General features: G+C 54.1%; 1 protein-coding gene across 4 annotated transcripts in view; it reads right to left on the bottom strand.

Moving 5' to 3' along the window:
* Positions 1 to 11,987, bottom strand: part of TMEM181 (transmembrane protein 181) — a 59,003-nt gene extending 47,016 nt beyond the window's left edge. The window contains exon 1 of one of the 4 annotated variants that reach the window (XM_042940195.1): positions 11,845 to 11,987. In XM_042940195.1, the coding sequence (XP_042796129.1) occupies positions 11,845 to 11,852 (8 nt within the window). In that variant the 5' untranslated portion in view covers positions 11,853 to 11,987. Of the gene's footprint in view, positions 1 to 1,388; positions 1,536 to 10,937; positions 11,410 to 11,844 lie in introns of those variants that run through there. The other 3 variants (XM_042940196.1, XM_042940194.1, XM_042940193.1) reach the window with 3 other exon arrangements.
* Positions 11,988 to 15,004: the final 3,017 nt, after the last annotated feature.

The raw sequence follows: 15,004 nt of genomic DNA, 5'->3' as shown, positions 1-15,004 counted from the left end.
GAGCAGAGCCCGGGTGCAGGGAAGACCCCAACCCACACGGGCACGCGGCTCTGTCTGCTGGCGCAGTCAAGCCCAGACCGGGAACTGCAGGTGCCTCCAGCACGCATCTTCCTACCTGGCCCTCCAGGAAGCCCACGGCCTCACGTTTCCTGTCCAGGGCTCCGCACAGCCCCGCACCTGCACCCACCCGCACGGTGAAGCTCAGCCTGGCCTTTGCTGAGCAGGCCGCCCACGGTCCTCTGTGACTTACTCCAACGCGGAGAGCAGCTCAGTGGATCCATCCCACCCCCCGTCAGGAGGTCCCTGCCTATGCAGTCCTGTTTTCTGCTCTGGAAGAAGACGGCAGTGGGGAGGGATCAGTTCTCCTTTCGAATGCCCTACCTCAGGCGTCAGAAGAAAATCCATGAAGGACCACACTTCAAATGTGTGAGGCCCGGCCAGCCACACGGCCTCTAGTCCTCGCTGCTGCCTCTACACGCAGGCAGGCGTGATGAACACGCGTGTGCGTGGCTGTGTTTCAGTTCAACCTGACTGCAAAGAGGTGGCAGGCCAGGTCTGGCCCGCAAGCGGCCGACCGCTACCAAATAACCTAACGAGGAGACCCATAAACCTAAAGAGATGAGCGACGGGGGTGGGGGGCTGTTTTGCTTTGCTTTTTACATTCTTTTTATTCCCATAGCATTTCCTGGTCTTGGGAGCTGGGACAGGAGGAACTTCTCACACCTCAGAACAGTGCACACACGCCTGGGACAGGGAGAACCAGGCTGAGAACTGAAACGGAAGGAAAAGTTATTTGCTTTTACGGTACTGTGTGCACACATACAACCTCTCCTTTACGTGGCTGACGATTCCAGTTCCTGAGCAGGAAATCAGCCAGATGGTATCTCGGGGCAAAGGTGGGGCCCAGAAGCCACCTTGGCTCAGACGTGGCTCGGCTGATACCAAGCCCAGCTCTCTCCAGCAGGACCCACCAGACCTTTGGACGAATGAACTCTGAGGTCAGTGTCACCGTGTTTCATTGAATGACGGCACCAGTGAAGAAATAAAGGAATGAGTAGTAACTCTGTCTCTTCCTTCTGGACTCAAGTCCAAAGGCTGACCCACAAGCGACCCTGCTGTGCATGAAAACGAGGGCCAGTGAATTAAATAGTCTGACCCCAACTCTGATTTTGCATCCTAATGATTATAAGAGGCCTGAAAGTCTTAAAATATTAGAGCCAGAAATGACCTCAGGGAGGAAGTCTAACCCCTTCGACTGACACACGGGGACACTGGGGCCTAGACACTGCAGAACAGTTGCCTGAGATGTCACAGCTCTGCCCCTTGGCAGTAACTGCCGCTCCCTAGGAAGGAGGCTCAGGGAAGCAGGGAGAGCTGAGGGGACCCACCTCCGTGAGTGCCCTTCTGGAGAAAGCCCTGTGGAGGCGGGGCGGCATGCGAACAAGGTCCTCTTTGTCATTTCTCTGCCATCCCCAGGTGTCGAGGCTAATAATGCAGATCCTTAGCACAGTCTGCAGAAGGAAAGATTTCTGTGCAGCTGCACGGGGCATTTTCACTTGGAAAAAACACTACACAAAGCTAAATGGACTAGATGCTGGGAAAATGCAAATAGTCTGTAGTTCACAGGGCTGCACCGATGTCGCTCTCTTAGCTCTGATAAACGTGGCGCGACGCTGAGACGCTAGCAAGAGGGGAAGCTGCGTGAAGGGTGTGCAGAGACACTTTGTACTATCTTTGCCACTCTTCCATAAACCTAAGGTTGTGTAAAAAATTAGAGTCACTTGTGGCACCCCACTCTGCTGCTCTCAGGGCGACCTGTTTCCACCCCCTCCCCCCGCCCCGTCCACCCTGTGCTGAGGCTCTGAGGGGCGCTGAGGGCTCTGAGCACAGGCGAGAGCCCAAAGGACATTAGTTAGAAGCAGAGAAAAACAGAGTAATAATAATTACATTTAAATGTTGATATTTAAAACCTATCATTAAGACACATTATCAATCATTTGCTAGAAAAGCCCAGTTACTTAGCAGACGAGAGGGTATGGGGAGAAAAGAGATCAGCAGGGCAACGGGAGCACAAGGCCGAGTTCCTGCAGCAAACACCTGCCCAGGGACGCTGTGCCAATTTCCTCCTCCAGGGCTGAATACAAATCTAGTGCTTCCCTTCCTTAACCCTGCTACTTAAGGGGTGCCTGGGTGGCTCAGCCAGTTAAGCATCCAACTTCGGCTCAGGTCATGATCTCACGGCTCATGGGTTCGAGTCCGTTTGAGCAACGGACTCTGTGCTGACAGCTCGGAGCCTGGAGCCTGCTTCGGGTTCTGTGTCTCCCTCTTTCTCTCTGCCCCTCCCCCACTCACACGCACCTGTGCATGCACTCTCAAAAATAAACACTAAACATTAAAAAAAATTTTAAACCCTGCTACTTAATTCCAATTTATTACAGATTTTCCTGGTTCAGAAATCAGGCCTCACCCAAGTCAATGGAAAAAAGACACAGAGAAAGCGGAATAAGCCCCCTGCTTGAGAAAATGTGATCGGGCACAATCGCGGCCATGACCTCAGCTTGCTGGGGACAGGCTGGGCACGGAGCCACATTTCTGCTGTCTTCCAGCGGTAAACCTTTCTAGGCATCCTCACCCTGGGGGCCTGGGGTCTGAGGACCCCCTCCAGCCACAGGGTGCTGCGGGCCAGCACCAGCACCAAGATGGCTCAGTTCCGCACGACGGTGCGTCCTCTCCAGGGTTCCTTTTGCTCTCGGCTTTGTGTCTAAAAACTCCACAGCAGTTCGCTCAAAATCAAGGGACTTCCTAAGCCTCAGAAACACCTTCCTATTCGAGACGAATCACAGTTCTGCACTGTTGCTCAATCAAAGTAGAGGCGTTGTGAGTGGCAGCAGCGGGGAGTCGAGGCCACTCCCCAGAGGGTCTCCTTTCACGTCTCCTCCCGCCCTGCCAGCCGCCCCACAACCACTTTCTGCCTGACCCAGGCCTTCTCTGCCTACCTCCCACTTCACCTCCCAGCTGAAACACCAACGTGTTTCTGACCATCAAGCTAGCCGATGGCCCAGGCAAGTCTCAGTGAGCAGGCAACCTGTATTCCCTAGGATCCGGCCACCAATGGAAGGAATATTCCCTAAGTGCTCAGAGGCAAGGCTGTGATGTAGGCAATACACACAGCATGACACCAAGAGGCCTCCGATCCAGGAGCCTAATCCGCTCGGCCTCTGCTGTCACCCATGCCCCTGCACTGCATGGACTCTCCGATGCCGGACCATCTCCTGCTTCCTCTCTCCTGCTTCCTCTCTCACACTCCTTCCCACCTCCAGGAACCATCTCAACCCCCTCCCTGCCCCTGATCCCACCCTGAGACAGTGTCCCCGAAGACATTTTCACTAAGGAGTCTACACCACTTTATGGTCAATAAGTTTAAAACCGAACCCATTAAAAAACAAAATAACAAATGAAAAAGCTGCTTCCACTGCCCATTTCCTGCCTCTCCCCTTTCTGCATCCCACATCCTGCAACCTTGGAGTCACTTCTGAGGATGCCTATCTCTCATTCACCCCACGCCTGCAGCCAGCCAGGAGGAGGGGTGCTTTGCTTCCTAACTTCTCGTTCCCCATGCGGGGTCTCGCGGCCCAGGCCCTGGCCACGCCCAGCACGGTCACTGCAACAGCCTGTCAGATGCCTCCCCTGGGTGCCGTGCCACGGCTCAGCAGGTAACCTGCCCTAGACCAGCGAGCTACTAAGCGGCTGAGGCGGTGTTCAAACCCAAGCATCAGCATCCAGAGCTTAATTTCTTTAATGTTTCCCACCATGGTGGAGCCAGACTCTAGACCAGCCCCTTCACACACTGCTCTCCTGACGTGAAATGCTCTCTCTTCTCCACACCAAACCATCGAAATCTGCCTCACAGGGCTCACCTGCAGGTCCCACCTTCTCCAGGAAGCTTCCCCTCCCTCCCATCTCTCGTAACTTTAACCTATTACAACACACGTGGCCTGCACGACACGGCCGAGGGCCTGAAGACAAAGTACCCATCTATCTGCCATGGACGCTGGACACAAGAAAACACCTGCCCAACTTTCATTAGTTATCTCAAAAGTGTTCACGTACTTCCCTTGAATTGGTGTAAGATACTAGGGAGCAGGGAGAGGACTCCCCACTTCCCCAGACACCCTGGCCAAGTCAAGCACCGCATGTGGTGGGATCTTCAACCCAGATAACCAGAGCAGGAAGGCCCCGGACAAAACCCTGCCAGCTCAGGACAGCTGTCCCTCCTTTTTCTCTTCTGGATGGGACCCAGACGCCAGTCTTCCTCTCCAGGCCCATGTCTCTTTTCACACTCAGGCATTTAACACACACACTCTAAAATGCAGACCTCCCTGGAGCCCCTGGAGCCTTGGAAGACCTTTCAAATTCAATGGAACAGATTGTCCCCTTAGCTTTGGCTTGGACCGTTTAGGTCCCTTCTAAATTAATCTCAGTTTCATGGGTGACTTAAAATAGCACCCAGACTTATTTCCTAGAGAAACTAAAAACACCTTTACTGGAAAGCCAGTCCCCCAAACTGCAGCCATCATCCAAATGTCTGCAAGCCGCGCCTGCCCTTCGTTGTGCATATTCATAACCATCTCCCAAGGGACTGCTTCCAGGTACCATGAAGTCTGTGCAGCCATCAATACCCACAACGAAACAGCAGGAAAACCATCCCGCAGGACCCTCTGCAGCCAGACGTCGCCGCTGTCCTGCCGGGACACATTGGCACGTGCTGCCCTTTGCCCTCTTCCCTTGTCAGCTTTCCGCAGCGATCTCACCCTGTTCCAGGCGAACAATTCCACATTCACGGCCCGGCCCAGCTGAGCCCCAGGCTGACAGCGAACACCTGTTTGACCCTCCGCTTGCACATCCGGTGGGCGGCTGGTGTGATGCGTCCAAAGCCAGACTCCGGATCTTCCCCCACCCTGTCCTGCAGAGTTCCCCACCCCAGGATGTGGTAGCCCCAGCCTTCCAGGGGCTCAGGCCGAGAGCTGGGCGGTCACCTTCGACACCTGTCTTCTGCTCACTCCCCGCATCTAATGCAACAACACAGCCTTCAACGTATACCGTGTCGCGGCCCTTCTCAGTCCCCCAGTCAGGCCCTGCCATCTTTCACTGCACCGCAGGCCTCCCCCGGTCCTCCCGCTTATGGGCTGAGCACCCACCCTCTGCTCTCCGCCTTGCTGCTCTGAAAGCCAGGTGCGTTCACTCTCAGTCCGCCGGAACTCTCCAGTGGCTTCCCTATCACGGTGAGTGACAGCCAAACACTCCACAACCAACAGTCGCTGGCACGCCTGTGACATGGTCACATGGGTTTCTTTGGAAACAACTCACCCACCATAATCCCCACTTCGTTCTAAAGGAGGAACAGGAGCCATGGTTGACGAAGGGACTTCTTCGGGGGCAGGGCAGAAGCACCACTGCTGTCTGCCCGGAGCCACACTCTGCCTCCTCCTCCCCTGGTTCCCTGCCCTCCAGAGACCAGCCTCACTTGCCCAGTCTCCCCCCCCCACCCCCCCACCCCCCCGCCACACTGGGGCCCAGAACCTGTGGGAAACCAGCCAGGCGCTGCTAGACAAGGTTTCCCTGCTTCACAAAGAGATGTGTGAGAAGAGCCTCCTCTGTCCCCGTGGGGAGAGCCGTGCAGGGGAGCGCTGCCTGCATGGCCACAGCCACACGGCACGTCAGAAGGTGCACACAGCCGACAGGCCCAGACTGAGAGCCAGAGACAGAAACTACCTAGGCCACACAGAGACACAGAGCTGCCGAAGCGGCCCTGGAGATGCCCCCTTCAACTTCTCGATGCTCCTGTTCTTTAAGCCACTTTTCATGCGTATTCGATTCGAACCAGAAGCTTCCCGGGGCACCCGGGTAGCTCAGTCAGTTAAACATCCAACTCCTGATTTCGGCTCAGGTTGCGATCTCAGGGACTGTGGGATCAAGCCCCGAGCTGGGCTCTGCACTGAGAGTGCAGAGCTTGCTTGGGATTCGTGCTCTCTCTCTCTCTCTGACCCTCCCCTGGCTCACAAGCTCTTTCTCTCTCTCAAAATAAACATTAAAAAAAAAACAAAAAACAAAGCTTCCCTTCAATATACATACCAAAAAAAGAAAAAAAAAAAAACCACAATTAAAAATGAAACTCAAGACACTAAGTCACATAAGTATAGAAACCTCCCTGTTCAAGGCACCTGGAACTGTCCTGTCAGAATGTGAAACAGTCACCAACCATCCTTGTCGCCTGCCCTTCCTATTTCCATTGATGATTAGTCACCGAGTCCTTCCTCTCCCTCCAGGCCCGACACACCCTTCCTTCCCCCTTCCTTCCCAGCCCAGCTGAGTCCTGCCTCCTCTGAGGTCGCCCCCCAACCACACTGACAAGGCAACTGTCTCCTCCAATGGAGGACAGGAGGCACGTGCCCATTTCCAGATTTCACTGTGGGTAGCAACTGTTCACAGACTTCCATGCCTCTCCCAGCCTGGAGCTCCCCCTTGGCCTCTCTAGGCCCAGTGGTCCAGCGCTGAGCCTTATAAATGACAGGCCATGAACTAGAGATTCCTTAGTCCAATAACTATTGATTTCTTCCATTTCTATGCATTCCTCCCTGGTTTTACTCTGGTTTCCTCCATGTTCTAATTTCTTTGCGATAATCAAGTATAAACCACTGAATTGTAAAATTGAACGTTTTCTCTCACTGTTATCTTGTAATTTTTTTGTATGGTTGTGGCCTTTGCTAGGTCTGGGAACTGGCCAGAACAGCTCCAAGAAAGTGCCTTCCCCTCGGCACACACCTTCAGTCAGGTCCCTGCTCAGCCGCCTGGAAAGCCAGTGTCCCCATTAGGGCCACCGAGAACTCCAGAACTGCTTGAGCCAACATTACTTTCCCACTGGACGCTTCTCCCTCCCACACAGGCCCTATAAGAGTTATTAAAACACCACTGGAGAGAAACCATGGGAGAGGCACACACTCAACGAGTCCCTTTATGGGCCTGGGGCAGAATGACCATGACACAGACAGAACTTGGCTGAGCAGAGAAAGCGAGAAGACACCTGAAGGCACTGCCTTCTAGTGACGCGGCAAGAGGAGACCAGCAGCAGTCTCTGCCTTTGACAGAACCCTAAATGATATAGTCAGCACACACAGGGAGGCAGGAGAAAACAGCATCCAGGAGGCCGAAGCGTTCTTATAAATACGTATTTCATCTGGTCTCATAAAGTCACAATACAGTAGGTAAGTAAGACTGAAAATATTTCAGTATCACAAATCTCGCTACTTGTTCAACTCCTTCCCAGATTTCCCACTGGAGAATTAAAAAATGACATCTGGGCAGTGGGAAGGGCCTTTCAGTCTCAGTACGTGGGCATGCTTTAAGCAAAGATTTTGTTTTTCTCATCATGTGTATAAAAGTAATCTCTTCTCCCGTGGTCCAAAGCGCTGGCCTGGTATCTGCAGCCTGGCTTCAAATCCTGCCCACCCACCCCCACTTGCTAGGCAGACAACTAAGTAACTCTCAGGGCCCCAGTATCCTCCTCTGTACATCAGAGACACGTGGAAAACCCCCAGGGTCATTGGCGGGCATAGATAAAGAATGAAGGATCCAGGACAGTGCAGGAAGCATATAGGAAGAACTCAATCAGGTTTGCTATAGTAGTAAGAGTTGTGCTTTTGTCCCCATCCCCTACTTTTTCTTTTTTAAAAATCTGTTTTTGGGACGCCTGGGTGGCTCAGTCAGTTGGGCGTCCGACTTTGGCTCAGGTCATGAGCTCACGGTTCGTGGGTTCGAGCCCCACGTCAGGCTCTGTGCTGACGGCTCGGAGCCTGGAGCCTGCTTCGGATTCTGTGTCTCCCTCTCTCTCTCTGCCCCTCCCCTGCTCACTCTCTCTCTATCTCTCTCTCAAAAAATAAACATTAAAGAATTTTTTTTCTAAAAATGTTTCCATCTTACCATTATCCCTGATGATCCACTCTGTAATACCTCCCCTCCTCCAGCTCAGAACCCAGCCAACTGAAGAAAAGGGCAGGGCCGTCATTCCCTAAGCACCTATTTGGTACTAGGCTAGGTGCTTCCCTGTGAGGCAGGTACTATCAGCCCTTTCACAGACGGGACATTAGAGGCTAGGGTTGGCATACACTGCTGAGGTCTCAGTCCACATGAGGGGGGCGGGATTTGAACCCCCAAGGTCAGCGGCAGAAAGGAGGCCCACCGCTCCCTCACTCTCGCTCTTTGGCCCCCTCACCAAAATCTCCCCTTTTTAAACCTACCGTTCAACGGGTTTTGAGAAGAACAAACTCTAAGGGGAAGAACAGAATAAGAACTCCGAAATTTCTATCAGGGACATATATTGAATACAGCCAAATATATTCAAATTTCAAACTTGACTATATTATAAATAATCTATGGCTACCTAGTCAAAAAAGCCATTATACCAACATTCAAGGCCCAACAACCTCAAAGTGTATCTTAATGAACAGCACACTCATCGACACTCCTCAAGGAACTATGAATCCTTGTGTATCCTCGCCAGGCTGCAAGCCCAGTGACTCACACCCAGGAGCGTGTTAGGTAACTGAATAGCCTTCCCGGGGCAAAGACAACAAGGAAGCAGGCCACACGCTGGTCAGCGCAGGCAGTGCGCCAGCCAGGGGGCAGCACCCAAGCCCGGGCCCAGACAGCGCGTCCGGGGGTGAAGAACCCAGGATCTGAAGGCAGACCGCCCGGGCTAGAAGGCCTCTCCGCCACGACCCGCAGGGCGACCTGGGGCGAGCCACTCTCCTTCTTGGCACCTCCAGTCCCCGAACTGTAAAATTCAGAAAATGGACATGCCCCACCGCCGAGGGGAGCCGGGGTAATTAAACGAGTCATTCGTTACACGAAAGCCCTCGTGAGCACTCGTTCATCGCCAGCTGCTACCGAGAGATGTCACTAATGTGGGCTCGGGAGCCAACCACTCAGGCTTCAGCCTCAGCTCTGCGACATACTGTGACCTTGAGAACCTCGGACCGGACTTCTCTGCACCTCAGTGTTGCCATCTGTAACAACGGGAATGGTCACGGGGCGAGTAGCTGAGAGGATGGCACGAAATGACACACAGAAGGGGCTCACAGCAGTATCTGGTACAGAGGAAACAGCGTTATTTTTTATTAGCTCCAGAGATCATTTGGGTTCAGGGGGGAAAACAAAAGATTCCTAAGAGGCACAATCCTAAAAAACTCTGTAGTTGCAAGACAAGGATACTGACACAGGCCTGCTGTCCCCTCGAGCACTGGGACACTCGGAAGGCCTGGGACACAGAAACCCCAACAAGGTCTGTGTTCATCTGTCTGAGCCACGCCTTCACTGCTGGCAGAGGAGGAGTCCACTTAATACAATTCCACTCTGAAATGCATGCAGAATGAAACAGACATGTGAAACATACTCTCCAAAAACTGGTTGTAAGTATCAAACACCACACACACGCACACAACAACAACAACAACAACAACCTTATCTACCTCTTCAGGAAATGCTACTGCGAGAGCAAAGCAACACACGAACCTGAGACACCTCAACTGTGTGTAGAGCTGTGACGGCTATGCTCAAACAGGAAGTCAGGGCAACAACTGTTTGAGACGCCCACGGTCCTTGCCTCCTGAACCCCCGGCACCTGTCACTTCCCGGGCATTTTCAGAAAAGGAAGGAGTTTGCAGGAATTTTAAGCTTAAAACTTTAAGACGGGGAAACTATTTATCCTGACTGGTTTTGACAGCAATCCCTCCTGCCCTTTTAAGAGTAGGCAGGGCTGCATGTGAGCAGGGAGCTCACAGTCCTGCAGACCCTGCATCAGCCCCGGGCCCCCAAGCTGAGCTCCTCCACCACGCTGCTCTCTTCTCTTCCGTCCCCCCCCCCCCCAATCCCCCCGCCCCGGCACTCTTTCTCCGGCTCCTCTTCCTGCTCCTGTCACTTCTCACCACGGGGCTCTGTCACATCTGGCAACAAGAGCACTTTGACCTTCCCGGGGCCTGAAGCAGGACACGCTTCGGGCTTGTTTCCTCGTAAGATTCTGATGCGCACCAAAGACTTTTTCTGACTCCCACTGCTTTCGTGTCCTCTTGAATGAGACGATGGTGGCTGGCTGACCTCCCGATACCTCCAACATCCCCCAACCCCAGCCCCTTGCTCCACAGAGCCCGGCATGGCTTCTAGGAGAGCGTCGGGCTGCCGACCGCTCCATGGCAGGAGACATACTCCGCTGAAATCCTTCGCTCACACTGTGGTTTGCGAGTCTCGCTTTAGTTAACAGCCCCCACTTGGTCTAGTTCCCTATCACGTGACAGACAGCCCCCGACTTCCCCCAGGAGACCCAGACTGCAGTCCTGGCCAACGCCCACACCGCTTCAAGCTCTCTGCTCCTCTGGCCCAAGTAAACGGGAGGACACCCCACACACCACCCAGGGCTGCTGTGCTGCGTGGACCCAAGGACGTCCGCTACGGAGGAGAAGCTCCCAAACCTTCTGGGAGTTGTCACTCTGCCGCAGGGTCACAGCTTTGCACGACCCCAGAAGGCATCTTCGCGCGGCATCCCAAGTACACTATTCACACAGGTCACAAACGAACGGTGTCCCTGGAGTTGTGCGAAGGCACCACCGGTAACCCACCTCTGCCCGGGGTTTAGTTAAAAGAAAGACCTTTCAAACATCCATGTAGGGCTACCATTTTAGGCTGGCCCGGTTTCCTATGCTGCGCTAAAGTAATTAACCGCAGTCGGAAACTTCGGAGGAGGTGGAGGAAAACCTTTCCCTCCATCACATAGGTCTGCATTCTGGCAACACCCTCCGATCTTCTCTAGGTCCACAGTCAAGGACTCGGCAGCCGTCCAATGCAAACCCTCCCAGCCCCGACGACCCCAAACACACAGAGAAACTCACACAGTCCTGTCTGAAGGTTGCCTTCAACTGCCCAAGGGGCCCTCCCAACCTCCTGCCACAGACACTGCTCCACACAGCAGACAGACTCTGGGCACTCCTTCTCTGGGACTTCTGACTTTTTGCAACTCAAGCACAAAACTTGTTAGTTTTCTCTCCTCTTCCCCGATGTCCCCTGGGAGGTACCCAGGTGACTCTGCTGCGTCAAAGGCAAGCTTTAGGGCTGGCGTCTGTGGGGCCCTGGACAGGTTTTTCCTCCTTAAAATCCCTGAACTTCACAGAGGTAATAAGGCCCAAAGTCAGCAGATTAAAACTCATAAAACTCGGTGTCCCGGAGATCTAAAAGGGCTGTGGCAGGCTCCCAACGTGCCACCATCATCAAAAAGCCACTGGAAAGCACCTCTCTTTAGTCTCAGCTGGGCTAGGTCACAAAGAGCTGAGTGGGGTGCTCTGGGCGCTTTTAACAGAGACGTGACAGATAGGGCCACTGTCGGGGCAGGGGGCCACCGCCCTTCCAGCGGGGAGGCTGGGCCCCGGGCTGCCCCAGGGAAGGCGGTGAGGGACTCCCGGGAGGGCCGCTCCTTAGCCATCCAAACCTGGGGAGCACGGGTCTCCGGAGACAGCAGGGCCAGAGCTGGCCTCCGAGGGTCCTCCCGGGGCGCCTCTGGCCGAGACCCGTCCCGGAACGCCGCCCCCATCCCCACCGCCTGCAGGCCGCCGGGGGGGTGGGGGGGTTACTGCGCCGAGCCGCCCCCGCGAAGCCCCCGGCGTCGCGCCCTCCCCCCGGGGCCCGGGCTCCACGTGGGCGGAGGGCCCGGCGTCAGGGCTCGCGGGACCCGGACGCGGGGCCCGGGCGCCCAGGGAGGGGAGACCCCGGCCCTCGTCGCCCGCCCTGCCGACCGGCACTCACGGTTCCATCTCGGCGCCCCGGCCCTCGGCCCCGGCCCGCGCCCCGAGCCCGCCCGGCGCCGCAAGGTAGCCGCGGCAGCCACAGCCACAGCCGCAGCCGGAGGGACAGCGGCCCGGGAGCAGAGCAGCCGGCTCCGTGGAACTCGTCAGAGCGCGACGCGCCGCGGGGTCACGTGCGCGGAAGCGACCGCGCGGCGGCGGGAGGGGCGGGGGGGCGGCGCGGCCGGGGCGAAGGTGGGGGTAGGGGCGAAGGTGAGGGGGGGCGGGGGCGGGGGTGACAGTGGGGGCGGGGCCCGGGTGAAGGTGGGGTGCAGCCCGGAGCCGAGCAGGGGCGGGAGAGGGGGCGCAGGACCCCGCCCAGACCCCCCTCCCCCCGTCACTGGCCCCACGGGAGGGGGTCCCGCGGCGCGCCCACCTCCCAAATTTCTGTAATCAAGAACAGAGGAGGGGCGCCTGGGTGGCCCAGTCGGTTAAGCTCCAACTCTAGGTGTCAGCTCAGGTCTTGACCTCACAGTGGGAAGATACAGCCCTACATTGGGCTAGGTGCTGAGCATGAGCCTGCTCGGGTGTCTCTTTCTCGCTCTCTCGCTCTCTGCCCCTCCCTGCTTCTCTTTCTCTCTCTCTCAAAATAAATAAACTTAAAAGAGCCACAGTTTTGGATATTTCCAAGATTCTCTTTGGAACATTTGTCAGAATGTCCCTTTATTGCTATGGGCTTCAAGTCAATCTGAATGAGGAAAAGAAAAGACTCGAGCTTTCTTCCCGCCAACAAGTGTGGTGTTGGCAGGAAGAGACCAACACGGATAGGATTCCCTTCCTGCCCTCAGCAAACTTACAGGCAAAGTAAGTTACCAAAACTAAGTATGAGGAGCACAGATTGCTACAGTGGCCCTGAGGAAGGGCACCGAACTCACCTGAGGCGGGGTTGACCGGGATAGGAAAGCAAGTGCTCCATGTTTGGGCTGATCTCAAGATGGGAGGGGCTTAAGAAGTTGGAGGGAAGAGAGGGCACCAGGCAAAGAAACAGACTGAACACCGACTAATAATGATAAATTCCATTACCACTCTGAATCCTAAACCACAACTTTTAAAGAATGATAACAAAAGATTACCCCTCGAATTCTTTCCACAGACACTTGGAGGAAAAGGGGTCTTGATGACAAGACCAGGGAATATAAACACCAGTACCTGAGGGACAGGCAGGTAACAGGCACGGGCCAGGTGGGTGCTGTGCACCTGAGCATGCATTGTCTAAAGGGGCCGCACTCAGCCCTTAAGACACTCTAACTTTGGGGGCGCCTGGGTGGCTCAGTTGGTTGAGCATCTGACTCTTGATTTTGGCTCAGATGGTGATCCCAGGGGTCGTCAACCAAGACCTACATCGGGCTCCGTGCTGGGGGTGGAGCCTGCTTAAGATTCTCTCCCTCCCTCTCCCTCTGCCCCTCATTGTCTCTCTCTCTCTGTCTCTCTCTCTCTTAAAAAATTAAAAAATAAATGAGAGATTCTAACTTCAAATACGACTTTTCATGTGACACCTTCCATTTCTAAGGTATTGGACACTAAAAAAATACTTTGAACTTCAAGAGGACTAAACAAAACATTTCCTGGCTGCTTTGCTCAGGGACAGCCAGTTTTCCCCTCTAATCTGAGGCAGGCTTGTCTGGTACAGAAATGCCTGCTCCAGGGACTGTGCTAGCTGCCTGGCCTCTCCTGAGACACGGACCCCTTGCTGTTATCATACGGTCCCAGGTTTTAAAAAGAGTTGACATCCGGACGCCTGGATGTCTCAGTCAGTTAAGTGTCTGACTTTGGCTCAGGTCATGATCTCCCGCTTTGTGAATTCGAGCCCCGCATCGGGCTCTCTGCTGTCAGCACAGAGCCTGCTTGGGATCCTCTGTCTCCCTCTCCCTGCCCCTCCCCTGCCCCTCTCCTGCTCACTCACAAGCTGTCTCTCAAGAATAAATAAACATTAAAAAGAAAAAAAGAGTTGACATCTTTGACACCGAAACTCGCTCCTGGTAACTTCTCCAACTTCTCCTCCCTTGGTCTGCTGTCCAACATCACCTAGATTCCCTCTTTTTCTCACGTATGTGTTCCAGCATTAACCAAGTGCTCAGTGTAACCAAGTGCTACACACTTCCCTCAGCCCTGGAAACACCACTCGAATACATGGACAATCCCTGTCCTCCTGGGACTTATCTTCTGGTGAAGGACGCAGCCAGGAAACAATAACCGAATAATGACATAATGACAACTGTGATGGAAAAGGAAATAGAAGGGTGCATGATAGTGTATATGATGAGGGGAAAGGTACCCATCATCTCCTGGGCTCCAAGAAAGCTTATCTAAGCCATCAAGCATTGCTCACAGGTGACTCTGTGTTCACCTCCAGTTCACCTCCAGGTCCCTTCTCTGAGCGTGTTTCTATTCAGCAAGTTTCCTCTCTAAGCTCAGAATGGAACACAATTCAGATGAGGTCTGTGTCACTCTGATAATGAGTTGCTATTCTGGCAGCATTAGCCCATTCATCTCATTACTGGGTTCTTATAACGCCTCCTGGGCTCTCCATTCAGGGTCATGCTATCCTGTGAGAAGAACCAGTAATTACTGATCCCCTGCAAAGCCTAGGGCCTGAACCAAAGAATTCTCTTAACAACTTGATGAGTTATTCACGGTCACTATCCTCATTTCACAGATAGGAAACTGAGGCCTTAAAGAGATTGATTTTCTCAGGGACTATTGATCAGAACCTAGGACCACCTGACTCAAGCCCATGCTCTTCCAGTGTTGGTGTCCCAAGCATTGAAGAATGTGAGAGGGTCAGAGTGACTAGCACAGACCTGAAGCAAACAGCCTATTAGTATGTATCATCTCTCTAACCTCAGAGGCACTCAGCCCACATTTATCAACATTGTTCTTATTTTAAAAAGCCTTCTAAAGTCCATATACATGACGTGTCACAGCACTCCACAGTAGTCCCATTTAATTGGGGGATCGGACCCGTAGGTAAGTGAGTGCATCCCAGCTTTGTTTCAAAAAGAGTCAAAATAGGGCGGAGCTTCCAGGGTGTGGCCATCACGGGGCCTCCTCCTGAGTGGCTCCTGGCCCCCCTGCTGCAAGTCTGCCTTTCACCCACCATCCAGCCAGCTTCCCAGCCAAGG

The sequence above is a fragment of the Panthera leo genome, chromosome B2 (genome assembly GCF_018350215.1).
Source record: "Panthera leo isolate Ple1 chromosome B2, P.leo_Ple1_pat1.1, whole genome shotgun sequence".
Taxonomy (NCBI): domain Eukaryota; kingdom Metazoa; phylum Chordata; class Mammalia; order Carnivora; family Felidae; genus Panthera; species Panthera leo.
This window is presented reverse-complemented; position numbering and strand designations above follow the sequence as displayed.